Below are 25426 nucleotides of genomic sequence, written 5' to 3'. Positions count from 1 at the left end.
ACTTCAGGATGAGTCAGAATTTTAAAGGACAACAAAAAAAAAAACCTCTACCTACTTACTCCCACGACGTCTGCGAACCATTAGGAAAGTCCAACCAGACACACCGACCCTCACGCCACAGAAAGGCTTTATTAAATCCCGCTTGCAATGAAACATGGGACGCAGATGGTCCTCCTCACCTTTGACCTGCATGAGCATGAGGTTCTTGTAGGGAGCGGCGCTGTTGTTGGACATCTGCTGGGAGATGTTGACGCTGCGCAGGCTGACCCCGCTGAAGTTCTCCTTGGAGGCCAGGCCGGCCAGCGCCGCCTCCGAGTACTCTGACGTCTTGCTGACTGGTGAAGCAGTGAGCACGGTCAACGCCCGTCAGAACACGGGGGGGGGGGCTGCACAGCTGCACGCACGCACACGCAGGCATGCACGCACTCGCACGCCCACACACACACACACGCACAAACACAGTACAATATACACACTCAACCTCCCATCACATCCCTCGTTAACTTGCATAAAGTCAGAGTCTTGAGAATGCGTGTTAAAGCACTATGTACATTTTTGCCTAAATAATAAAGTCTATATTTTTATGATGTTAAAGCAGTATGAAAATGTTAGCCCAAAGAATTAAGTGTTTTATTATGTAATTTTAATGATATTATCATTATGGTGTGTTGGTGTATTATTATACTTACATTTATATATATTTATTATAGCATTTAAGCACTGTGTAAATGTTAGCCTAAAGAATGAGGTGTATTACATAATGTTGTAGCACTTTGTACAATCATGTATTATCATGTCATTTGACTGATCGTCTTACTCTTCTCGGCGGTGATCCTCTTGCTCTCCAGCAGGCCGATGTTGAGCCTCTGCTCCGTGTACTCGTGCCGGATGTCCTGGCGCGCCGCCAGCATCTTCACCGGGTTCCTGGACGACTGCACGTTCCGGGACGGGCGCACCGACCGCTTGTGCTGCACCATGGCCGAGGTCAGCCTGAGGAAAGGGGAGGCAGGGACGCAAAGGATGCTGGGAAGTGTAGTTCGATAGCCAAAGTGACAGTGTACCGGTAAACGGATAATGAGCGAATAGACACTTTGGTCGCAGGAACACTGGACAGGACAGAAACAGTGTTCTGGATTGAGGTAGCGGGTTACACACGTGTGCTGCATGAGTTGCTATGTGTTTTACTACAGGTGGGGAAAGCCCCCTGCTCACTTGGGACCCTGGCAGCCGAAGATGGCGTCAAAGTCGTCCTCGATCCGCGTGGGCATGCGGGGCAGGTCCACCACGTGGCGGTAGAACTTGGAGAAGATCTCGTCGTCGAGCTTCATCACCTCCTTCACGGCCCTCTCGGTGACCGTCAGGGTGGTCTCCTGCAGGTCCGCCACTAGGGGGCAGCGGGGAGAGGGGAGAGGTCAGATGAGCGATGGGAAGTTCAACACAACATAACTGGAGCTGGGAAACTCTGGTTGTTTGGTGAATGAATGCAACTGATGAAAACACATCAAGGTTCAGCTGTAAACACCTGTAAGATTATGGAATTATCATGAAAGTGTTGGTCTACTTAATATGACATAATGACTTAATGTTTAAATATTGAAACAAGGATTAGTGTAGGCATCAGCAAGAAATCCCTTTACCTTTGCTATTCAGACGCCCCAAGAAGGTTTCCAGCTTGTCTAACTTCTTGTCTGACTCCATGTCTGGTTTGGCCTCGATGTCTGAAGAAAGAGAATGGTTTGAATGTTAGGTACATAAAACACCAGGACAGGACAATAGTCTGTGACATCAACATGTATCTGGATTTCTTGTTGGTTGCTTTGGATTAAAGCAACTGACAAATGACTAAATAGCAAATGATGTAGCCTTCACTATGCCATAAGGAGATACAGGGCGAGTGTGTGTGTGTGTGTGTGTGTGTGTGTGTGTGTGTGTGTATATGTGTGCGTGTGTCTGTCCCTTGTGTGTCTCATCAGTATGTGTTTGTGTGTGTCTGTGTTTCTGTAATGTGTGGGTCTCCTGTATGGCTCATCTGTGTGTATTTGTGTGTGCGTGTGTGTGTGTGTGTAGGTCTCTTGTGTGTCCCATCTGTGTGTGTGTGTGTGTGCGTGCGTGCGTGCGTGCGCGTGCGTGCGCGCGCGCGTGTGTGTGTGTGCGTGCTTGCGTGCGTGTGTGTGTCTCACCCTCCTGGGGCTTGCTGACAGCAGGGCTGCTGTTCTTGAACCTTCCAGCCACTGGTGACAGGATGGGGCTGATGACTGAGGAGGAGGCAGCCAGCCCTGTGCACAAACCACCAATCAAACAACAACAAGGAAGCACAGGAGACACCAAAATGGCTGCCAAATCTTTCCAATACACTGAGGATGATTTAGAGTTGTTCTACTAAAGATGATTAGAAAAAGTAAATAAACAAAAACATTTATATTGTTATAATGAACAATACATAATAAAGAACTATGGCTAATATTAAAGATGTCCCATATGGGTTGTTTACAAAAATCTATATAGTATTGGAAATCAGCATAGTAATCTCACCACATAAGTAAGAAGGCAAAAATCGATACAAAATAAAGGCAACTTGCAGCATGTAAAAGCTGGCTGGTAACGGAGGTGCGCATATAATCTGAATGCACAATTGATCATACGGCATTGGTTACAGAGCGCACTTTGCTGACAAGGATCGCCCTCATCACTTGACATGTAACAAACATTACCAAGGAAGCAGCACCTCCAGCGCCACAGAGTGCCCACCTTTCTTGACCATGCGTGCGGCCACAGTGTACTGGCTGGAGTCGTTGGCCGCGCCCCTCCCCCTGCTCTTCCAGGCATCCTCCCGGGTGGAGATCATCTGCTTCCTCTCCTCAATGCTCATCTGGGACTCCACGATCTCCTCTCCCATCCGCTGGGACGCACACGAGTGCACGCAGGCACACACACGCACACACACACACACACACACACACACACACACACACACATACACAGACAAACGAACGCACACACACACACACACACACACACACATACACAGACAAACGAACGCACACACACCACATACACAGACAAACGAACGCACACACACACACACACACACACAGACAAATGCACACGCCCCCACACACACACAGACAAATGCAAACACGCACACACACACACACACACAGACGCACACAAACACACACACACACACACACACACACACACACACACACAGTTATTCACAGAGACTTGATTACTGGGCCGGGATTCATGATGTTCAGAGTGCAGAGGTAGGCATCAAACAAACGGAGGACATTTACTTGATGCTTTGATATAAATGACCATGACAGAAAAAACGTCCATATACTGTAAACTTCCCTCTAAGAATGACATAATAATAATAGTACTTGCACAGTTCTATGCGCACGTGACAACCTCCCACCAGGGCATCTCCTGCTCTCCATAGATCACCCTAACCCGGTGAGACAGCCCCATTAAGAAGAGCCATTAGTCGCGTAACGCCCACACCGAATGGCACTGCGTTCTTAAGAGCACTCGAGAATCAGAGAGTCCATCTGAGCGGACGGGGGGTTGCATCACCTCGACCGGTTTCTCTAAAGAACCTCTTAGTCTAACCAGGAGTCCCGGAGTTTACACACACTCCAGTAAACCCTTACCCGCGGCTGTCAGCAAGCTAAGTGAGACAGGGGCCCCGCTATTCGAAGGGACAGCAAAGCAAAAGAAAAAGACGAGGAAGTTGTTGTTACATCTTCAAGGCCGATTCACTCAGAGGGAGAGATGGAGAGAGTGTGGGGGAGAGAGGGAGGAAGGGAGAGAGAGGTGGGGGTGGAGGAGGAGACAGGGAGAAAGGGAGGAAGGGAGAGAGAGGGGGAGCGAGAGAGGAGAGGAAGAGACAGGTGTGGAAGAAGTAGGACGGACAAGACCATGCGGGGCCTTCCGGAGCGATGCCCTTACCTGAGCAGCACGGTCAACATACAGACACTTTTGTCCCAGGGAGAGGGTGGGAGAATAGGTGGAGGAGAAGACAGGCTCCTACGGGTGGAGGAGGAAGGGCGGGTCGGATGGAGAGAGGTGATGAGAAAGAAAGGGAAATGTAACAAGGGTGCAGATCAAAGAAGAGGGGGTACAGTAGTGTGGCGATGCGGGGGAATGGGATGCAGAATGTGGAGCCGCAGGCTGAGCTCTAAGAGGTCACAGAAGAGGTCACTGCGATATGTGTTTAAAAGATGAAGATTGTTCATGGTTATGTGTGATGTGTTTCCTGTTATTGTTCGTTGGAATATGACAATGTCAGTGTGGAGAATCATTTGTGCCGTTCTCAAATCGATACACAAAAGAGATCTGCAGGAGTCTATGCTCATCGATGCACAGCAAATGTTTCCAAATTCTAAATGTAACTGAAGAAGGCCAATCGCAAAATGATGAATTACACACACACACACACACACACACACGCACACACGCACACACACACACACACACACACAGACAAAGCATGCATACACACACACACACACTTCAACAATATGACATCCTCAAGAAACAACATCAGTGATTACATCATCTGATTATTAATCGAACCCTTTCTAAGCAGTCGCATCATCCTCTCAAATCAGTAAGTGCAAAAACAGGCTCTGACAAGATGCAGAGTCATGTCAACATAGATCAGTACCCAGCCAGCATCCCCCTTGTTTTGTACCGTCCATGGCTCCAACACAGCCCTCCCCCGTCACCAGCCCCCCACCCTGGCCGCCAGAGCTTCAAGGGGGGCTGACGGGGGAAGAAAAGTAGCCTAGCACACCAACCCAACACAAAGCTGTGCTTGAAAAAAAAAAGCAAGAAAGCTTCCAAAGCCAAACAAAGCTCATTGGTCGGGGGTTGAAGAGGGGGAGGGGGGGGGGTTATGGGTTGACGGGGGGAAGGGGGAGGGATTGAAGGGGCTCACACTGATTGGCTGACAGCGTGGGGGGCTTACCCATAGCTGTTGGGACACAGACACAGCGGAGTAGTCCTGAATGACCACGGATTCCTCCTGGAGAGGGAGGGGGGGGGGGGGGGGGGGTGGTGGTGGGGGGAGACAGGGGTGGGGGTGGGGGGAAAAAAGGGAAGAGTAGGTCACATATAGAGGGAGGGTTGGGGTAGCCATGTCCACCTTCTTTTATAAGATATATAGGTATAAGATAAGTTAGGTTCCAACTGTAATGGACATTTCCATAAGACATGTTGTTCTTAAGACACTGAGACCCCTTAGTAGTTATCTATTGTAACCATGTCACCGTTTATACCGCGCTTATCGGCTGTGAGGGGAGCTGAGACAGCCTCGGCTGGCTCAGACGCAGCTATACCACGAGCCTCCTCCTGAGATGGCCGATGGGAGCAGTGGCATCCCTATCTGTAGCTGAGCCCTCAAGGATGTTTCCCTGCTGTAACACTGGAGTGTGTCCACTGTTCCTTTGTATGTGTGTTGTGTTGTGGGGCCTCTCTGCAGAGACAACATTTAGCTTGTACTATTTTGACCTTTTTTACACTAAACTCATTATAATTCTTTATAGTTTATTTTGAGTTGTGTTGTCGATGCAGTTCAATGAATTTCCACCACAAACTTATCTTATCTCTACTTATCTTATCGTATGGCTGTGATTGCATAAACCTAGTCAACAGCACTTACTAGGTTTACTGAATAGTGAACATATGGTTACATTGTCTCAAATGAACTGGAAGGTTTAGTAGGGTAAGAATTATATAAATAATAGATTAATCATAATTTATTTAGGATTGAAATTCTGAGGAATAGAGTCTGTGTAGTGTACAATGGCCACAATACAAGTGTTTGACAAATCCCTTTTTCACGTCATGTTACAAACATGTATGCGTTTATTGTGCATTACTGAGGAGGAAAAGGACAAACACTATCCACATGAGATGTGGCTGTGTGCTACAGCGCCACTGATCTCCATCCATCCGCACAGTGGAGCGCGCCTCAGTAGTGATTAAGCCCAGAGCGCTTCAGCGAAACTTGGGGTTTACAGAGTCGGCAGGTTTGTTTGATCAGTACCAGTATTCACGTCTTCCTCTTCCATACCCACCGCACACTGTTAATTCCACACAGAGACCTGTCCCATATGCCGCCCAACCGAGGACCTACAGGGCCTGAAACCCCAGTTCCCCCCTGCCCCGCCCACACACGGGATCTGGACCACTGGGTTCACCCAGCAGATGGGCTCACTCACCGGCTGGGACAGAATTACAGCCAGCCGGCCTTAAAGGCTAGAGGCTGAATAATGAGACACTATATTTTTTATATTATTGTTATTATTATTTGGTATTAGTATTAAAATCATTATTAGTATTATAGTATTATATTATTATTATATTATAATTTAATCATTTTGTTTAATAAATCTATATATTTTTTATAATCAAACTATGACTGCCCAAGAAGGCCTATGGATACTCTGCAACTGTTAATAATGTGGGTCACACATTTTCTGTCTGAAAGGGACTCAATCTGAGTATTAATGCACAGCAGCGTGATAGTAGAATGAATGAATGAATGGTTGAATGAATGAATGAATGAATGAATGAATGAATGAATCTTCCGGGCGTATGTTTTGGTTCAAACGGACCTTCTTCATGTAGGACTGCTCCGTCTCCCACAGCTGCACCTGCTGCTGCTGCTCGGCGGCGGCGGCGACTTTGACCACGTCCTGTTTCTTGTTGATGCGGTTCCTCCAGTCCTCCTCGCCGCTCTTCTTGAGCAGGGCAAGCCTGGTGTAGAGACACACACACACACACACACACACACACACACACACACACACACACACACACACAGACACAGACACACACACACACACACACACACACACACACACACACACACACACACTCTATTGAAATCATGCTAACTTGTGCTAACAAGCTTTGAGGTGGTTTCTATCGTAATTTCTGGTGACTTTTACACTACAATTTCTAAAACAGGATGATCTATAAATGTTAAGGGTCCAAATTCAACAAATACCTATAAATATGTAAAATGGGTTTGCAGGGTATTACAAAAAATAAATGTACTAACTTGCTTAACTCTGAAACTGTTTTGTGACAGCATTGACCTACAAACCAACAGTTGCAACCTATGAAGTGATACTCAAACTAACCTTCCTATAAATTGCATTCAAAAACAAAAATGATCAAAAATACAACTTACAGTAAAGGCAGATTCAATCGTCCTATATATCGTTCTCTGCAGTTAAAAAAGGTTATTAAAAGAGCACCAATTTGGTTGGTGCTTCGAAAAAGCAACCGAGAGGAGCTCTGATCAACGGATGGTTTAGTGGAGAGGGGAAAGTATGTCATGGTGAGGGGCAGCTGGAGCGTGGACGAGGCAGAAAGGAGGGCATTAGGAGGAGGTTAATCTCCAGAACTTGTGGAAGCCGGCAGGATTTCTCTGGTCCACACACAGCTCTCTCTGTGGACCTCCTCGCAGTAGAAATGCAGCATCGCTAAAAATAAATCTTCCTCACCTCCCAGTGAAGGTAAAAAGGATGACAGAAACCCACATGCCGCTAGCGCACTGAGCTACAGACTCACGACCTGATTCCAGCAAGATGCTCTGGAAACGGTTGACCTATTAGAATCTGACCTTGAACAGCCACTGCCTGCTGCATTAAGCTGTACAAAATGTTTCTCACTTTCACATTACAAGATGTAAAACACTTCTGCCTAAACTGTTCTTTCATAATGTCAACGTCATCGTCTAACACAACCGTTTATATTTGAAATGCCTAAAAAAATTGGTATGTTTATATATCTGTTCAGTCTGCAGCTATTGCACTCCTAGCCATCCGTGGAAGGAGAGATCTCTGTTATGTGTTCGTGCTAAGCGCTGCGTCCTGTTCTCCCTGGGTTCTGAGGAGTTTATCCATGCCTATTAGGGATGTGAGGGTAAAGAGGTGTCAAATAATGTGATGCTTGAGAGGCGCTCTGAGGCTGTAACGGTGACTAAGGGCAGAATTACAAATTCGGAACGAGTCTTGACGTTAATCCTTATGATTTGTCTGATTTGTTTCTCGACCACTCTACCCAATACAATTCTCTACCACTTGATGAATTGTATACACTTGCATGACCCTTGCACCTTTTGGGGTGTATCTTCATGGTTCAATTCACTCGCCTGCAGTTGCCTTGGATAAAAGCGTACGCTAATACACAACAATGTAATCTACAGAGAATCTACTACGTATTCTCCTCGCTCCTTGCGCTTACGCTGCGTTTCACGCTTCAATCTAATGAAGCAACTTGTGAATTAAACGTGTTACGTCTCCACCACACTCTCTTCCTCTCACCCGCACCGGCTACGATCAGACTGAGACGAAAAGAGTTCAAATATGTGTCTCGCATTCAAACTCATGAAGTGACACAACTATGACGCGATAATCAATATCATGACCAATGGCCCGTGACCACCGTCCGTACCTGTCTTTGATGGACATCTGCTTGGAGGACATGATGTCGGACAGGCGGTCTGCGGAGTCGCTGGGGGAGATCAGCTCACCGCCAAAGTCTTGGAAGGGATCCAGAGGCAGGGACTGAGACTTGACCAGCGGGTAGGTCTGGGGCTTGGGGAGGGTCTGGGGAGGCACGGGGCCCTTGGGGGCCGGAGGAGGAGCCTGAGCGTGGGGCTGGATCTGGAGGTGCTGAGGCTTGGGGAGAGGCTGGGCGAAGCCCTGGGGCCTGGGCTGAGTTTGCGGCGGCTGGGAGAGTTGGGGTTTGGGGTGGGTCGCAGGCGGTGCCGGGGGCGGTTGAGGCGAGGTTATCAGGGGGTAGGAAGGCTGGGGTTTGGGTTGGGCTGGCGGTGGAGGGTGCGGCCGTGGCGGTGATGGCGGGGCGATGGTTTTGGCGAGGCTCTGGGGCTGCTGGATGTGGGTCTGCTGCTGGGAGCTGGAGATGAGCGAGACAGTCCTGGACGAGATGGTGGTGCTGGAGGTCCTCACCGACACGGCGTGCTCAGACTGGTCTGGAAGAGTCGCCCACAGAGATGAGTCACACACAGATAGACGTCTCCATATGCCTCCATATATCTGACACAGAGAGAACCATGGCAACATTTTGCCTTGGGAATCTTCTCTTTTTTGCAACCATATCCATTCGTGTTAAAAAATGATATGATCATAATTGAGAGAGTTATGGCCTCATATTCAATGCTTTACACCTCCAGCTTCAAGTTATGTGTCCATTTATGTGTTCGTAAGTTCTGGGTGATGATGTCATATCACGTCATATCACACACACACACACACACACACACACACACACACACACACACACACACACACACACACACACACACACACAGACACATCTGTTCAACCATCAGATGTCCAGTGCATCCTGTGTGAAATGTGGGGTGTGTGTGGGGGGGGGGAGGGCTCCCCTTGATATTCAAAGCGGCACGCCTTCATTCCAACACATCATAATAGTAGTAGTCTAGTCTGCTCCAGCGTTGTGTCCTCCGTGCAGCGGCGAATGAAAGACACCGGGGACAAGACCCTTACTGTGCGTTTCCCCACTCTCATCCTCACTCATGCATACACTCGCAAAATGCTCTGCACTCTCATACCGAGGGCTCTTATGTGCCTGTGTCCCGGTTTAGCCTGCATGTTTGTGTGTGTGTGTGTGTATGTGTGTGTGTGTGTGTGTATTTGTGTGTGTTTGTGAGTGAGGGAGTTATATTCTGCACAGAGGAAAAGCAGGTCAACCCCCCCCCCCCCCCTCCCATTACTTTCATGAACCTGTATGAAGACCACCACAGCTCCTTTGTAGGGAGAGAATGAAATCCATAAAGAATCAGTGCATGCACACACACCCACACGTGCAAACACACACACACACACACACACACACACACACACACACACACACACACACACACACACACACACACACACACACACACACACACACATACACACACACATACACGCCCACACACAGAGCGTGTTTGTCAAACAGCTGACCAACAGGATGCCAGGAAAAAGATTGCCCCCTTCCCATTTGCAGACAAAGGATGCTGGGACTGCAAATGCTTGTAAAAATATGCTAATCAGATGCGACCCCAGACATTTTCCCCCACCCAACTCCCCCCCACCATCATCCTCTGTCTCTCTCCCTCTCTCTCTCTCTCTCTCTCTCTCCAGTCTCCCTCTGGTCGCCCGCTCCGTGTCTGTGTGTTTAGCAAATAAATTCCCCCCAGGGCGTAGCGCCGACTGGCCGTGGGTGCTGTTGCTGCTGCCTTAGACAATGAGGATAATGACATGAATTATGTGGAATTATTTCCTCTTTCCTTCCTGTCATTCCCCATCCATCTCCTCATCTTGCTCTCTCTCTCACACTCTCTCTCATGTCATCTCTCCCTCGCTGTCCCTCTTCATCTGTCTGTCTCTCTGAATCTATCTGTCTCGCTCTCTCTCCATCTCTCCTGATCCATCTGTCCCTTATCATCTGTCTCTCTCTCTGTCCGTCTCTCTCTCTCTCTCTCTCTCTCTCTCTCTCTGTCTCCCCTGATCCATCTGTCCCTCCTCATCTCTCTCCTCATCTCTCCTGTCCCCTCCTGCATTCCCTTTCGCTCCCCGTCTCCTCGCCAGCTAACGCCGGGTTCCGGCCAGGCGACCTACCTGCACAGCCCAGCGCCCGGCTCCTCTCACGGCTCCTCTCGCTGCTCCTCTCCTGGCTCCTCTCACGGCTCCTCTCCTGGCTCCTCACAGCCTGCGTGGAAGGAGAGACGCTGAGCACTGTCGCCGCTGTCACCGCTGCTACTGCCGCCGCCTCGCCTCCCGGGTACACCGCTTCCGCCTCTTCCCTGCCTCCTCCTCCTCCTCCTCCTCCTCCTCCTCCTTCTCTTCTGTGTCGTGTCTCCCAGGAGTCGCTGTCTCCCCGGGATCGGGGGTGTTGTTGGTGCTGGGTGGTGGTGGTGGTGCCGGTGGTGGTGTTGGGGGTGGGGCTGGTGGTGGTGGTGGGGGTCTCAGACCCAGAGGGGAGCAGCAGCTGGGGTTCCGCTCTGGGAGCTGAGGGGTGAAGCGGCTGCCTGCGCTCCCTGTCCCCGTCCCGGTCTCCCTGCTCCTGTTCCCGCTCGGGGCGGAGCGGCTCTCGGTCCCTCCTACTCTCCTGCTGTCTGGCTCCTCCCCGCTGCCGCCGCCTACCCCCCTCCCTCTCCTCCTCCGCCGCCTCCTCCTCTCTCTCCTCCTCCTTCTGCCCCTCTCTCTTTATCCCTCTCCAGCCCTCCTCCTCCTCCTCCTCCCCCTTGCTCTGCCCCTCCTCTGCCGGGTGGTGGTGGTGGTGGTGGGGGTGGTGGTGGTGGGGGAGGAGGCGGGGAGGGGAGACGGGCTCGGCTGCCTCTTGAGGGCTGCCGGGGTCCCCGCTCTGGGTCATGGCGAAGTATCTGAGCGCCCTCTCCTGGTGATGCGCGGTAGGGCCCACCAGGGGCTGGGGCTGCTGCTCCTGCTGCTGCTGCTGCAGCTTGTGTCGTGGCGGTGCTGGTGCTGCTGGTGCTGCTGGTGTTGGTGGTGCTGGTGCTGGTGCTGGTGGTGCTGGTGCTGCTGGTGCTGGTGGTGAGCCGGCGTATTCCCCGCCATCGCCACCGTCACGGTCACGAACGCCCCCGCCACTGCTGCTCCTGCTGGTCGCCATGGCGACGGTGGTGACCGAGGCGTGGGAGGTGACGGCCGCCACGGAGCGCACCAGGGCGGCCGAGAGAGGCTCCAGCTTGGCCCCGCCCCCGTTCTGCAGCTGCAGGACACAGGAAGGGCCCGGGGGGGTCAGAGGTCGGCCTGGTGGAGACCGGAGGTGCAGGGCTTGTGTGTGTGTGTGTGTGTGTGTGTGTGTGTGTGTGTGTGTGTGTGCGTGTGTGTATCTGAGAACAGCAGGTGTGATGATGTAATGATGTACGATTCTTTTCTTTCTTCTTATCAACACATTACTGCTGTTTCATCCAGAATGGCCATGAAATGCAAGGTCAGCAAAGTCACCAAGTCATTCAGAAAACCTGCCATGCACAATAACACTGGCAACAACACAACTGACATTGATAAGCACATGGTTCTGGATTTGACATGCATTCAGGATGTCCAATCCAATCATCCAAGAAAATCCATGAATCATTTTGGATTCGTGAATACATGTGCATCATGTGTGCGCCACTTTAAAGCCGCAACAGAGATTTGATTTTAGGCGCGACGTCGCCACCTGGTGGCGATGTGCTACATTCGAGGACAACGTGACAAAATGAATCGATAATGAATCCACAAAGCAGACGGTAAGCTTTGATGATAGCGATGCACAACCTACAACATCTGTAAAACTATTAAAAACAACTTGATCCAGATATCATCAATTGCATTTCTTGTACCCAAACATGCATAAAGTCTCTATATGAGAGCTACATGCAGATTATGGATGTAAATGATGGCGCACCTTTATAGTGCGCCTTTGAACACATGCTATGAAACAAGTACACGAAGAGCAGATATGTTACTTAGAAAGAGACAAACAAACAAAACAACAGAGGGTGGCAGGGCATGTCGTGTTTCCTTCAAAACAACATCAAATGAACCCTTCTGACGAGCCTATGAAGCAAAAAACCACAATAAGCACATCTCCTATTTCGCACTTCATGAAGATCTCATGCTGAGCATTCAGCTAGAACGAGCTGCAGTAAAGACCACGGGGTCGTTGGCTCACAAAGCAGGCCACCACAGAGGCTGCTAGACTGCCACAAACACATGGAGTCGCAACAGAAACATGTGCTAAGCAGCTGGGTGGGGCTTACGTGTCCTCCCTGATTGTTGCTGCTGGATACCACGGGGGTACCCGTCGGCTCAGCCTCCTGTGTGGACACCCCCAGTGGTTACCTCCTCATCCTCCTCACAGCGTGCCCCTATGTGGCAGTTGGCCCGGCTCAAAACACTGGCGGGGCCTCAGGCTAAAACAAACTGCTCACTGTCTCACTCATTTGTTCAACTTCCTCCTCAACCTTTCCTGGATGGATTCGAGGACGGGTGAGTTCTATATTGTTACGGTGGAGAATCTCCTGACGTTTTATCTCATAACCGTAACTCAAATCCTTCTTGAGCACAATGAGAGATTGGGTAATTGTGAACGCCTTGCCATATTAATGCCATATAAGCTTGAGTGGTCGTGTGTAAGGAGATAGGGTGTATCTGCTTGCTATTCACTGAGTGATTGATAGTGTACTATAGTGTCTTCCGGTAGCAAGGCCGCTGACTGACCACACCTTGATTTGGAGTCGGACATTGAAACGATCACGGTAACATTGCCTTAAGGATATTCTTCAGCAGAATTTAATCATTACAACGTAAATTAATATGGTAATTGGAAAAGGGTTAAACCACAGCAGATTTGCAAGCCTTACAATGTATAGTGTATTATAAAACGATTTAATCAATGTTCTCGATTGTTATCTATTGTTGGCACTTCAAAGAAAAACGAAATGTTTGCCATGAGCAGCCTACCTGGTCCACCTCTCCCTGGGTGATTGGCTGGGTCTGAAAGCGGGCGTTGGCCCGGCGCTGGCGGGTGTCCCCCACCCTACCCCCGGCCCCGCCCTCCTCCTCCTCCTCCTTCTGGGGGCCCGAGAGGCGGTTGAACAGGGCCATCTTCTCAGCCAGGCTCAGGCTGGACAGGTCCGGTTCATCTGAGGACGGGACCCCCTGGCCCTCCCCCTGGTCCCCTCCGCTGGGCCCCGGGGCGGCAGGGGGCTGCTCCTGCTGGGCGTCCCTGGGGCTCTGGTTCTCCTTCTCCTGGACCCGGGTGTGGTCCTGGACCAGGGATCCCGGCTGGGAGGAGCTCTGGACGCTGGGGGGACAGGGAGGAGGCTGGAGTCAGCAGGTTTAAGGTGAGCAAAGGGTGAGAACTTAATGGGTCACAAAGTAAGAGAAGCGTTTATTTTTATTTCCATTTTATTTGTATTTTGATACAACCATTTGAATCCGGGAAAATAAATTGAAAAATCCATAGATGCAATAAATACTCATTTAAACCACTAGACCTACAAGGATCAAACAAGTAATTTATGACTCAGGTGGCTGAGTCATTGCTGGATGTAAGCCCAACTCACAGGCTTGGTAAACCATCTCTCCACCTTTCCAAGAAGACACTATCACTACCATCAGTGTTTAATTGAGAAAAGACTGACAGAGAAGGATAACAGCTTATAACAGAGCTATAGTGTAAACACAGGTCTCTTTCTTGCCCCTACAAGGTGTACACAGCTAAGCCAAGTGCAACTGCAGTAGTGCATATTGGCCAGCAGAGGGCAGTACTAAATGTGCATTCGCCATACATTCTTAGTATGTTGATTCAATCATAGCTCTAATGCATCATGGCATCATAATGGGTCTATGAACCACAATCAAAAATAGTATTACACACACACACACACACACACACACACACACACACACACACACACACACACACACACTTGTACCTGAAGCTGGTCACGGTGGTTTTCACTAAAGTAGGGCTGGGGTTTCGGGCTGCAGTGTGAACGACCACAGGATGTGATGTCACATCGGTGTCCCTACATGAGATAACCAATACAAGTGAAGGACACAAGGTAAACATGAGAAAGCCTACGGCAGATAGGTGTCACAAGCACACATAGACAAGACAAGAGAGAAAGTGCAGAACAATATTTGATTGGATGCTAATTGTTTTAAAGGATGGGGGAGAGGAGAGGAGAGGAGAGGAGAGGAGAGGAAAGGAGAGGAGAAGAGAAGAGGGAATGAGGGACGCAGAACCTGTAAAACTAAGGACATCATATTTCAGCTACAGGCCTTGCTGATCAATTCAGATGTGATCTTTGCCACACTATATGCGGTTTTTGCCTACAGCGCATGTTAGTCTCACAAATCATACCTTAGATCAATAATCTAAAGTCTGATAGCCAGGCTTAACTCTGGGTGAACTGGGCATTTCACTTTAGTTTGCTGCATATTTGTTTCGCCCATGCTGGGATCTGCCATCACGTATATTAAACAGGGACCACATCTCGGCAAGCAGTAGTAAAATGTAAAAAATAAGTCTGTAAAGGTCTCAAATCAACACTGTGTAGACTGGCTACTGTAGAAACACATACTCAAAATACAGTCCTGTTTTATTAGAAAACAGCCGAGTGTGGCGGCGCTCCTTTAACACACAAAGAGGATCACATGAGGGACCTACGTGGTGGCGGTGACCACCTCCCGGCTGGTGACCGGCTGGGTGTGAGAGCGGTCCTGGACCCGACGGAGACGCCGCTCCACCGCCACGTTGCGGGAGCGAGGCTTGGGCACCCCACCATCGGACGCCTTCTCCAGCTCCTACCGGAAGACCAGAGTAACACGTCTCAGCTTTAGAATCCACGCAGCAGGTGTAGGGATCAGGTCCCGGTATTTGAAGATAAATAAAACAGATTGGAATGAACGGAATGCATGAGACTGAGGTCAAATTGGAAATGAAATCCTGCATTGTAACATGGATTGGATCGCTTCATGGTATTACACAATTTGTTAAGGTAAAGTGTTTGTTTTTTGTTAAAATGCTTGTTTAAAAAAATGTGATGCCTGAAGAGAATCAATCGAGAATCAGTAACAATATTTCACTTCTTTATTATTAAGCGCATGTTCCTTTAAAAGTGGTATTTTGCTTGATGCAGATGAACGAGAGCGTATACCCTGAAGAGAGATCTCTTGGCGGCCACGCTCATCTTGGCTCTCTCATCTAGTGTCTGCTCATCTGTGCCTTGGGAATTAAAAAAATAATTGGTTATGCTATACTGCAGTATACTGTATACATATACATATACATCTGTATATATGTGTAGTACTGGGAAGTATATAGCAAATCTGACAATTAAAGTTACTCTAGTTGTTAATTGAAGTCCAGTTACGCTGACCTCAAAGCTATCTCTATTATCTAGCATAGACAGTATTATATATTATATAATGCCTCATCCTTTACTGTAACAATAAAGGGACAACAGACAGAGGAACAGAGTGTTTACCATCAGCCTCCTGAAGCTGGGTTGGACTCATGCGAGACCTTGGGAAACAAAAACAAAAACATTGGAGTGACCATACAGGAAAAAAACATTAGAGGAATACTGAGTTATTTAGCATCTGATAGCTGCAGACTTGGACAGGCACGTCACAGTTATCTGCTTATCTGCAACGAAATGCGTGTTTTCTTGGCATAGGCGACTGTTGGCACACAAGAGCAAAGTGAAGCATCACAAACTAGAATAGTATCGCTCGATACTGTAACAAACTTTAAAAAAATGGTACGGTACACCCCATCCTTTTCAGACATCACCAAATGCATAATAGATATTTACTTCCATATTGTTATCGCTCATAACATTATATACAAGTTGTCAGTTCCTGTACTATAGGTCGTTTTGAGAGATTGTCAAGTTGTTAGTACGATCATTTCGAAAAAAACCACAGAGGACTTTCTCCACCATAGAGGACTTTAATTGTGAAGTCCTCCTGCCTGTACCTATGGGACTCCATGCGCTCCGCGGAGGTAATGGGCTGGGTCCGGAAGCGCTCGGACATGCGGCTGTCCTGGCCCGGGGTGATGTAGCGGCGGGGTCTTCGGACGCCCCTGTCCCGCTCGGCGCCACTGCTGATAGCTGGTTCCACTTCCACTGCTGACAGGTCTACTTTAGTGGGCTCCCTTGAGGTCGGGATGTGTCCCATAGGAAACATTGACAAAGAAGACCACACACACACACACACACACACAGGGAGATTCGAGTTGTGAGTGAGCGATCATCGGTGATTAGGAACAATTTCTTCCGACTTGATGATTTCGTTTTTAGTGGGGGTTGGTTAAAGTGTCTCCTGGAAACCACACAGCCAAGTTATCTGAGTAGGTCAGGCAGGCGGGTCTCACACACACTGATACTGCAAGAAAAGTCGACCGCGGACCCCCGCGGCAGAGCAGACAGCTGCGGCGGAGTCGCCGTACGTCACTCAAGGCATGCACCGGTTTAACCGCCAAAACCGCTCCAACACAACAGGCGCTAGGTCAAACCAATGAACCCATGGTGAACCGTAGCACGCAAACATGTCCCTGTTGTGAAATTCAAGCCACTGCCGTGACAATGTTCTCTCAACCCTCATAATGCTTTTGCTGTTTTTATGAAAAAAAGCAGTAGGCCGGATTACGTAAGACGTCACACAGCACACTGGCACACTAGCGGGGTTAGACAGCGGCCTCCAATGCGTCGCATGCCGGGTCACCTACAGCTCTGGCTTGCGGTTGGCGTTCTCTAGGTAGGAGTGGCGCAGCTGAGCTACGGACACCCGGGTGTCCAGGGAGCCAACCTCCCCGTTGGCCAGCCCCGGTGCGGCCGAGGCCGCGGCCGCCTCCCGGCCCGCGGCCGCCTCCCGGCCCAGGGACACCCGCTCTGCAGTGCGGTACACGCCGGGGCGCTGGGCCATACCCACGTCCGACATGGAGCGGATGCGCACTTTAGGCTTGGGTCCCCCTCCGTTGCTGCTATTGGACTGCCTGCTGGCGGACGAGGTGTCCTGGAGGTACGCGGCCGAGTCCGATCGCTGGTGCTCCTGGGTGTCCTGCTGGGTCAGGGTCTGCCGGCGCTGGGTCTGGGGGTCCTGAGGGCGTGGCACTGGGATGTCTTGGTGGTGTTGCCCTGGGATCTCCTGAGGGCGTGGCACTGGGATGTCTTGGTGGCGTTGCCCTGGGATCTCCTGAGGGCGTGGCACTGGGATGTCTTGGTGGCGTTGCCATGGGACTTCCTGATGGTGCTGCAGGGGGATCTCTTGAGGCCGTTGCAGTTGGATCTCATGGAGATGCTGCAGAGGGATCTCTTGGTGGCGTTTCCCTGGGATCTCCTGAGGGCGTTGCACTGGGATCTCTTGGAGATGTTGCAGTGGGATCTCCCTGGGACGTTGCCGTGGGATCTCTTGGTGGCGTTGTCGTGGGATCTCTTCTTGGTGTTGCCGTGGGATCTCTTGGTGGCGTTGTCGTGGGACCTCTTCTTGGTGTTGCCGTGGGATCTCCTGGGGGCGTTGCCGTGGGATCTCTTCTTGGTGTTGCCGTGGGATCTCCTGGGGGCGTTGCCATGGGATCTCTTCTTGGTGTTGCCGTGGGATCTCTTGGTGGCGTTGTCGTGGGACCTCTTCTTGGTGTTGCCGTGGGATCTCCTGGGGGCGTTGCCGTGCGATCTCTTGAGGTCTCCTTTGGAGCTCCTGCTGGAATCGTTGGGACTCTGGATGTCGGGACTCAAAGTCCCGCTGCCTGTCGCCCTCTCTGAGGTTCCAGGGTGTTTCATGCGGCGGCTCGTACTGTTCTCGTTTTGGGGGATCGTGTGACACCGGAAACGGTTGATGCTGGTGAACAGGCTCTCTGTGGTACACCTGCTCAGCAAGCTGCTGCTGCTGGGGCTGCTGCTGCTGCTGGGGATGTTGGCGTGGTGGGGTGGCGTGGAGGGGCGGGGGTTGTGGCTCCGTCCACCTGAACGCCCTCCCTTCCTGGCCGTCCAGACCCTGCCGGGCACCTCCCGATGACCTCTCACCGGCGACCTGCCCTCGCACTCGGTCCAGGCCTCTCTCCACCGGCTGCTCCCTCTTCCAGTCATCCCCGGACAGGGTGGCCCTCCGCATCCTGGGACTCATCGTCTCCGACTCGCTGTCGTCGCTCTGGCCTCCGTCCAGGCTCCTTTCCCGTCGGCGGATCTCCGAGGGCAGCACCGCCTTCCTGCTCTTCAGCAGGCCCGCCGTGTGGGGCTCAGCCTTCAGTGCCTGCCTGGCCTCCTGCCGGGCCTCCCTGTGGGTGGCGTAGATCTGGTCAGCGCTGACCCGCCGCCGGCGCTGGACCTCCGGTGGACCCACCGACAGCCTGTCGCCAGCGGCGACGGTGGGTTCCGGCTGGTGCCCCGGGCCTGGATGTGGATGTGGCGCAGACCTTTGGTAGTCTGGGTCTGAGTGCTGCTGCTGTTGTTTCACAGCGTACTGAGGAGCATCGCCGGCCTGACGCTGGGGTCTGGTCCCCTGAGGGCTGTCTGGGCTCCACTCGGATGGCCTGTGGACGGCTTCATCCCGTGGCAGCCTCTCTCTCACTCTGATTCTTAAAGGGGGGGGAGGACAGACGACGAGACATGACGTGATTTGGGTGCTGATCAAGAGGGAATAGTTACACTTACTTTTTTGTTGTTGTTGTTTTAGTTTTATTTGAATATACTGAAAAACAATATTCAGTGTGTTAAAAATAAAAAACAATCTCATTGTTAAGTGGTTCTTTCTCATGGTCTATCAAGAAAAATGGATTGTAAAATACATGGCCACATTTTCCACAAATAGAAAGCATAAAAACTAAGTGTATGTACTATATCGTTATGTACAAACTGAATCAATAAAAAGCCAAGCCCGATTCAACCCAGAGCCAGCCCGGGCCAAGAGCGAGAGACACAGGACCAAATCAGACCCTTCCTTAAAATAGCAACAAGGTCAAGTAGCCACACATTCTGGGTTTAACATTGATTCAAAGTTCTAACAACTCTCTTCTCACTCTCCCCTTCATGCCTAATTAGTAAGCAGAACTATTTTAATCTATGCTCTTTTAACCTAAAGTACAGAGGCATTGCATTAATCCCCTTTGCATTTTCCCCAGCATCAATTGGTTTAAGCTGTGACACTACGCCTGACCCCACAGTTCTAGCGCGGCCTAACATCCATGTGTCGCCTGGCCAGCTGATATAGTCACACTGGAAACCAAGATACGAGGTACAAATTAATGTAGACCACTGTGTTCAAATATATGGGAACATACATAGAATTTTCCTTTTTCCCGTCTTTCATCAGCTCCTGATGGGACTGCAAGTGGTCTTACCGGCTGTTCAATAAGAAGGTTATCTACTGAATCTGGGTCACTTCCTGCTCCAAAAATATATTTGTTCTTATCCTCACAAAAAAATACAAACGAACAAAAAGCTTTTTCTGCATTCAACATTGCAGAAGAATGGTTGATTGACCAGCCATTTGTTGTTGGAACAGCCAAGACTATAAATCATATGCCAATTTTGTTGTTGTTTCGATGTAAATTATACCACAGGTAAGGCTGGACCTGGACGGGATCAAATGAGCATGAGAGCATACCTAGCCCACCTCCAATGAAAAATCAGTATGAATATTACTCCACCATTGATACTCCACCCTAACACACTTCTAGCTTAAAAAATGCATCTGATATTCGTGGGTATAGTAGCAGTAGTAGTATTTGTCTGTGGAATTTATGCAGTTGGGGAAATCCCACAATATCTAGAAAGAATTAACTAACATAGCTCACTGAAAGAATTGTGTTCATTGTCAAATTTTTCAGAAATTGCCCAACGGAGTACACAAAAATCAGACCAATGACAGCAATAATCAGACTTTTTTGGGCAGGAAACGTAGTTGATGTTGCAGACCGCAATATTTTCAAACCACGCATTTAAAGCAGTATGTGTAGTGTGTGTGGATGATGGCTGGTTTAAGCAGCCTCATCAGGCCCAGAGTCAGACTGATTGGACTCTGGGGCTGGGTGAGGCTGCACACCTGTTGCACATTGAGTAATCAGTGTGCACAGGTTAAACCAGCCATCACACACACACACGCCACACAACATAAGGCAGCGCGTGGTGGCCCTTTAAATCTTTCTTCAATCTTTCTTTTACGAACATCATATGTTGTTGTGCTTGCGCTGCAGTCCTTCTAAGTTGAGCCTCACCATTCATAGCCTTCACTGCAGGCTTTCATAAACTCACACAGCATATGGTTGGTTTATATTTGACTGCAGAACTGGGCTAGCATGACAGGACTCTTGAATCATATTATAGAATGGTTCCACCCCCTTGCAACAATAGTAAGTTGCTAGCAATAACTTGATGGCTACTTTTGACCATCCTAAGCCAAAGACGCAATGATAGAAATATAGCTTCTAGGCCACTGTCTGTCCCTCACACTATTACATGTTCAGTTCTTTATGAAACAGATGCAACTTCATATCATAAACGGTTCCATGTGCAGGTTTCCATTGACAGTGTAAATAATTGCCAGCCATGGTGTGAACGGATATAGAGCCAGACGGCAGATAACTGCACGGCCCTGAAAACACAATGAAGAGTTTGCATGATTATTCCTAAGAAGACACGTATTTCCAAAATGATTTTCCCAAACAAAAAAAAAAAAAGCTATTGTTTGCAAAGCAAGACTCTGGTCTCTGGTCCAGGCTGGATGGGCACCTCACCTCTACGATACTACGAGAAACAAAACACTGCAAGATCACCGCCTTCCAAACTCATCTATCCTGCACAGGGTCAGTCAGTAAGTCCGCTTTCCCCCCCGAGCGTGGATTCAGCCAGAATCCACCACGATGACGCCTGCCAACAGCCAATGGCCAACAGATCTGACGCTCTGTGGTTGCTCAGACTCACCCTTGTCTGCTGAGGATGCTCTGGGCCTGCTGCTCGATGAACAGGTCTCCGGGGGAGATGCCGTAGCGCGGGGAGGGCAGCGAGGCGCGGCGGCCGCTGCGTGGGGAGCTGGGCACCGCCGCCATGCTGAAGTCAGAAGGCCTGCCGGAGGAGGAAGAGGAGGAGGGGGGCTGGCTGGGCTCCTGGGGAGGATGGGGATGCTGCTGCTGGTGGTGGTGGAAGGGATGTTGTGAGGTCTGGGGCGGCTGGTACTGCTCCTCGCTCCTGGGTCTGGCTGCCCCACCCCCCCGCCGCTGGTTCTCCGTGTTCATGGCCCTCTCCCGCTCCGAGAACCGGCCGGGCCGTTGTTCGTGTGTCGGGGGCGGGGCTTGGGCCGGGTGGGCGTGACCAGAACCGGATCCGGAACCGGCGGCGGGGGGGTCCTTCTCCGGGTGAGCTCGCATGTAAACCCGGCCCACGCCGGAACTGTAAGGCACCCTGGGCTCCGGCCCCTCGTCGCCGGCCGCCTGCCTGTCCCTGTCCCTGTCCCGCCTGGCGGGAGGCGGCGGCTGCTGCTGCTGCTGCTGCGGGCCGGGAGGGTCCTGCCCCTCGCGGCGGGCCCTGTAGCGGGGCGTGTAGTCCAGGTCGGGCTCCTGGTCGAGGAGGATGCCGTAGCGCTCCGAGAGCTGGCGCCGCCGCTCGGCCTTGTAGCGGGCGATGCGCTCGGCCTTGGAGCTGAGGCCGCCGGGGTCCGCCGGCGCGGCGCCGGGCGACGCGGAGGCGGGCTCGGAGCGGACGGCCACCGGGGGCGCCATGCCGCGGGCGCCGCCTCCGCTGCCGCCGCCGACGGCTCTGAGCCGCGACGACGACGACGACCGGTCTGGAGACGCAGCGTGCGTCTGGGGCGCGTCCGTCTCTTCTCGGGTGTAGCGCCTCACTGCCGACGGAGCACAGGAACACGTTATGGGGGTCAGCCGGAGGACTTTTAAATGTTCTGTTGTTTTTACTTTGTTAACGCTATGTTTTGTGTCATTCCCCGACAAAGAGACCAACGACAGCGAGGATTTTACTATAGAAAGTCTCATAGGGTGCAGACAATTCCCTATGATGTGCAGTGTGTATTTCCTTTATATGTCTTACAACAGCTTTGATTAACAACTGCTAGGCAGGAGACACAACAAATTCAGACAAAAAGTCTTCATGAACAGAAAGCGTTCCTACACAGAAAGTCCTCATAAAGTCCTCATACATACAGAAAGTCCTCATACAGAAAGAAAGTCCTCATAAAGTCCACATACATACAGAAAGTACTCATAAAGTCCACATACATACAAAAAGTACTCATAAAGTCCACATAAATACAGAAAGTCTACATAAAGTCCACATAAATACAGAAGGTCTTCATAATGTCTTCATACATACAGAACTTCTTCATACGTAGTTAGTCTTCATACATACAGAACGTCCTAGACAGAGAGTCTTCCTACGGAGAGAGTCCCCATGGCAACAGGGGTCCATACTCACCCTTCACGCGCGGCTCACAGTGGTCTGACGCGCGCGTGTAGCGCGGGGCGTCTTCCTCCAGCACCCTATTGGCTACCGGACCCCCAGGCACCAGGGCCGGCGGAGCATCCCCCTCAAACCCCTCCAGGCGCCGGGCCACCCTCTCCTTCCTGGCAAAGGGCAAAGGTCAAAGGTCAAATGTAGGCTACTGTTTCATTAAGCAAATCCTAAGAACCAAATGTAATACTCGTAGATCTCATGAATAGGAATTTGACGCCAGGAAATACCTGTTCATTCCAGAATCACTCTCTCTGGTCTTTTCAAATTGTTTCTTCAATTCTGAAACTGGGTGTGGGGGAATAGATGATAAAGGTTAGTTGTTTGGATGAGAACGGTAAGGAGAGGTTATGGTGAAGTGATTTCTTTCGAAATGATGAATCAAATCTCACCCTTGGGCAGGACAGCCAAAAGATCAATGTCGGAAACACTCTTGACCAACGTGCTCCTCTCGATTTCTAGGACGTCACTCCGAAAGCTAAAAACACAATGTTAACACGTTAGACTAAACACTATGCTGTGTTAAACTCGTATAGAAAATATGGGGGTTGGATCAGGTCAAAACTAAGTAGTACCTATAAAACAAATAACTAAATACTTGCATAAAATGCAGTAGATGTAATACATTTTCCATCCTCCTTTTGGAGGGAAGGCTGTGTGTGTGTGTGTGTCTTAGTAACTAGGTCAATCGATCTGCAACACCGCCTCTCAGATCCTAAGGCCTTAGGATTCGGGGGACCAGCAAAGTCACCAAGACCAATTTTAATCACTCTATGTTTACCTCATGTCTCTAGGTATTGGCTTAGCACAAAACCACATATCTGTAAATATTGGCTTAGCCCAAAACCTCATGTCTGTAAATATTGGCTCTGCACGGCAACACACACAAAAGAAACACACTAAAGAATCATCTTCAGTCAACAACGGTGCCTGCCTGGAGATGATTCTAATATGTGTTGACAATAGTCTAAATCCTCCAGAACTTGGATGTCCTTTCTGCTGCAAGCTGCTGTTGCGCAACGCCAACTGAGAAGGTTATACTTGTTGTTTCATCAGTATCTTAAATTCCTTGGCTTTGGTGCCTCTGCACTGACGTCGACCAGAGAAGAAACAGAGAGAACCGGGCCCTCGTCATGGAACAGAAACACAGGCATGGTGGAGTCGAGGCTTGCTTCAGGTGATATATTAAGGCCTTTTATTGGCATGCCAAGAAGGGATCTTGGGATAAGCTTCCCCAGCCAAACGCTGGCTTTTAATGCTTAGCAGACATGATAGTCTTAAAGCTAGGCTAAAAGCTACAACCGACACAAGCACATCGTGGATGACCATGCAAATGCATTGCAAAATGTGCTGTGTACCAGAAAAAGCACGCAAAAAACCCCCGTTTGATATTGATTCTGGTATGCAATAAAACACACATGTGCTCTCGTGGTCTTTTATTTAGCCAAATGGGAGACCACTTAGACTACTAGACTGGAATACTTGACATTTTATTGAAATATTTGCAACTAATTGTGAAAGAATCTATTGATCAGACTCTGAAAAAAGACTACGGCACCGGACTCTTTTTAATGTATGCAATATAAGAATAGTGCTTACAACTTGAGTTCTATGCCAGGAGGAGGCGGGGGAGGAGGCTGGTGACCCTCCAGTTGCTAGGCAAGCTTCCCTACCTCTGACTGGGGGAAGAACACCTGACCTAAGAGCATTGGGAACGCTGCCATCTCAGCACGGAGCGTCGCCGGAGGGGACAGTTCTGGATTCCGTGGCGTCCCGTTGCTTACCTTAAGGTTCTGCTTGGAAAGGACACCGAGGCACACAGTCTGGGAGGAGCTTTGTCGTCGAATCCTACAGAAACAGAGACCGAATTAAGGACCGAGTCGACACAATACAAAAACCGTCCGTGTCCCGTCTTCAGTCTCAGCAGAAGCAGCTCTCGTCTCATGGTAGAACTAGGGCAAACATTTAAAGGCCGGTCTTTGACTCATCTCTCGTCTTTGACGACAAAACGGCATATCAGGATTAGCCAATATGTTTATTTCATGCTTATTTTAAGGACCACTCTAAAATAAGATTTTGTTTGACATGCCCCCGCTCCACGGATGTGTAACACAGCCGAGAATAAACTGCCTATATCTATTTCAGGAGCTGAGGTTTTGTCATTGGGAAATTAGGATATTCTCAACTCCACTTCACAGCCTGGCCACACGCGATTCTAACATCTCACTCCCTCTCTCTCCCGCCCTCTCTCTCTCTCTGTCCCTCTCTCTCCCTCTCTCTCCCTCTCTCTGTCTATCTGGATATCTGTCTGTCTGTCTCTCTGGTTGAACAGTTATAGCTGTTACAATGTTGTAGTTGAGATGGATCACATTACTGCTTCTCCCTCCAGACCAG

The 25426-nt window shown here is 50.0% G+C and overlaps 2 protein-coding genes across 3 annotated transcripts in view; both read right to left on the bottom strand.

Moving 5' to 3' along the window:
* The window catches only part of LOC311360656 (supervillin-like), a 49013-nt gene that overhangs the window by 12386 nt on the left and 11201 nt on the right, over positions 1–25426 (bottom strand). For both annotated transcript variants that reach the window (XM_084480766.1, XM_084480765.1), the window contains exons 2-25: positions 24817–24880; positions 23425–23510; positions 23263–23320; positions 22997–23145; positions 21494–22409; positions 17305–19149; positions 16552–16731; positions 16058–16095; positions 15728–15795; positions 15238–15374; positions 14501–14593; positions 13524–13866; positions 12821–12877; positions 10671–11781; positions 8473–9013; positions 6624–6765; positions 4973–5029; positions 3952–4029; positions 2749–2899; positions 2181–2276; positions 1638–1718; positions 1213–1384; positions 818–990; positions 180–335 (exon numbers count right to left, since the gene is read on the bottom strand). In XM_084480766.1, coding sequence (XP_084336892.1) covers positions 180–335; positions 818–990; positions 1213–1384; positions 1638–1718; positions 2181–2276; positions 2749–2899; positions 3952–4029; positions 4973–5029; positions 6624–6765; positions 8473–9013; positions 10671–11781; positions 12821–12877; positions 13524–13866; positions 14501–14593; positions 15238–15374; positions 15728–15795; positions 16058–16095; positions 16552–16731; positions 17305–19149; positions 21494–22409; positions 22997–23145; positions 23263–23270 — 6592 coding nt within the window. In that variant the 5' untranslated portion in view covers positions 23271–23320; positions 23425–23510; positions 24817–24880. The remainder of the gene's footprint in view (positions 1–179; positions 336–817; positions 991–1212; positions 1385–1637; positions 1719–2180; positions 2277–2748; positions 2900–3951; positions 4030–4972; positions 5030–6623; positions 6766–8472; positions 9014–10670; positions 11782–12820; positions 12878–13523; positions 13867–14500; positions 14594–15237; positions 15375–15727; positions 15796–16057; positions 16096–16551; positions 16732–17304; positions 19150–21493; positions 22410–22996; positions 23146–23262; positions 23321–23424; positions 23511–24816; positions 24881–25426) is intronic.
* jcadb (junctional cadherin 5 associated b) overlaps positions 23414–25426 on the bottom strand; it is a gene marked incomplete at both ends in the record, with an annotated part of 30116 nt that continues 28103 nt past the window's right edge. Inside the window, 2 exons of the mRNA XM_084481473.1 lie at positions 23414–23510; positions 24817–24880. Of these exons, the coding sequence (XP_084337599.1) occupies positions 23414–23510; positions 24817–24880 (161 nt within the window). The remainder of the gene's footprint in view (positions 23511–24816; positions 24881–25426) is intronic.

Source organism: Micromesistius poutassou (assembly GCF_964030765.1).
Source record: "Micromesistius poutassou genome assembly, chromosome: 16".
In the NCBI taxonomy this organism is placed as follows: Eukaryota; Metazoa; Chordata; class Actinopteri; order Gadiformes; family Gadidae; genus Micromesistius; species Micromesistius poutassou.
The sequence above is the reverse complement of the archived record's forward strand: the minus strand, read 5'-3'. Positions and strand labels throughout refer to the sequence as shown.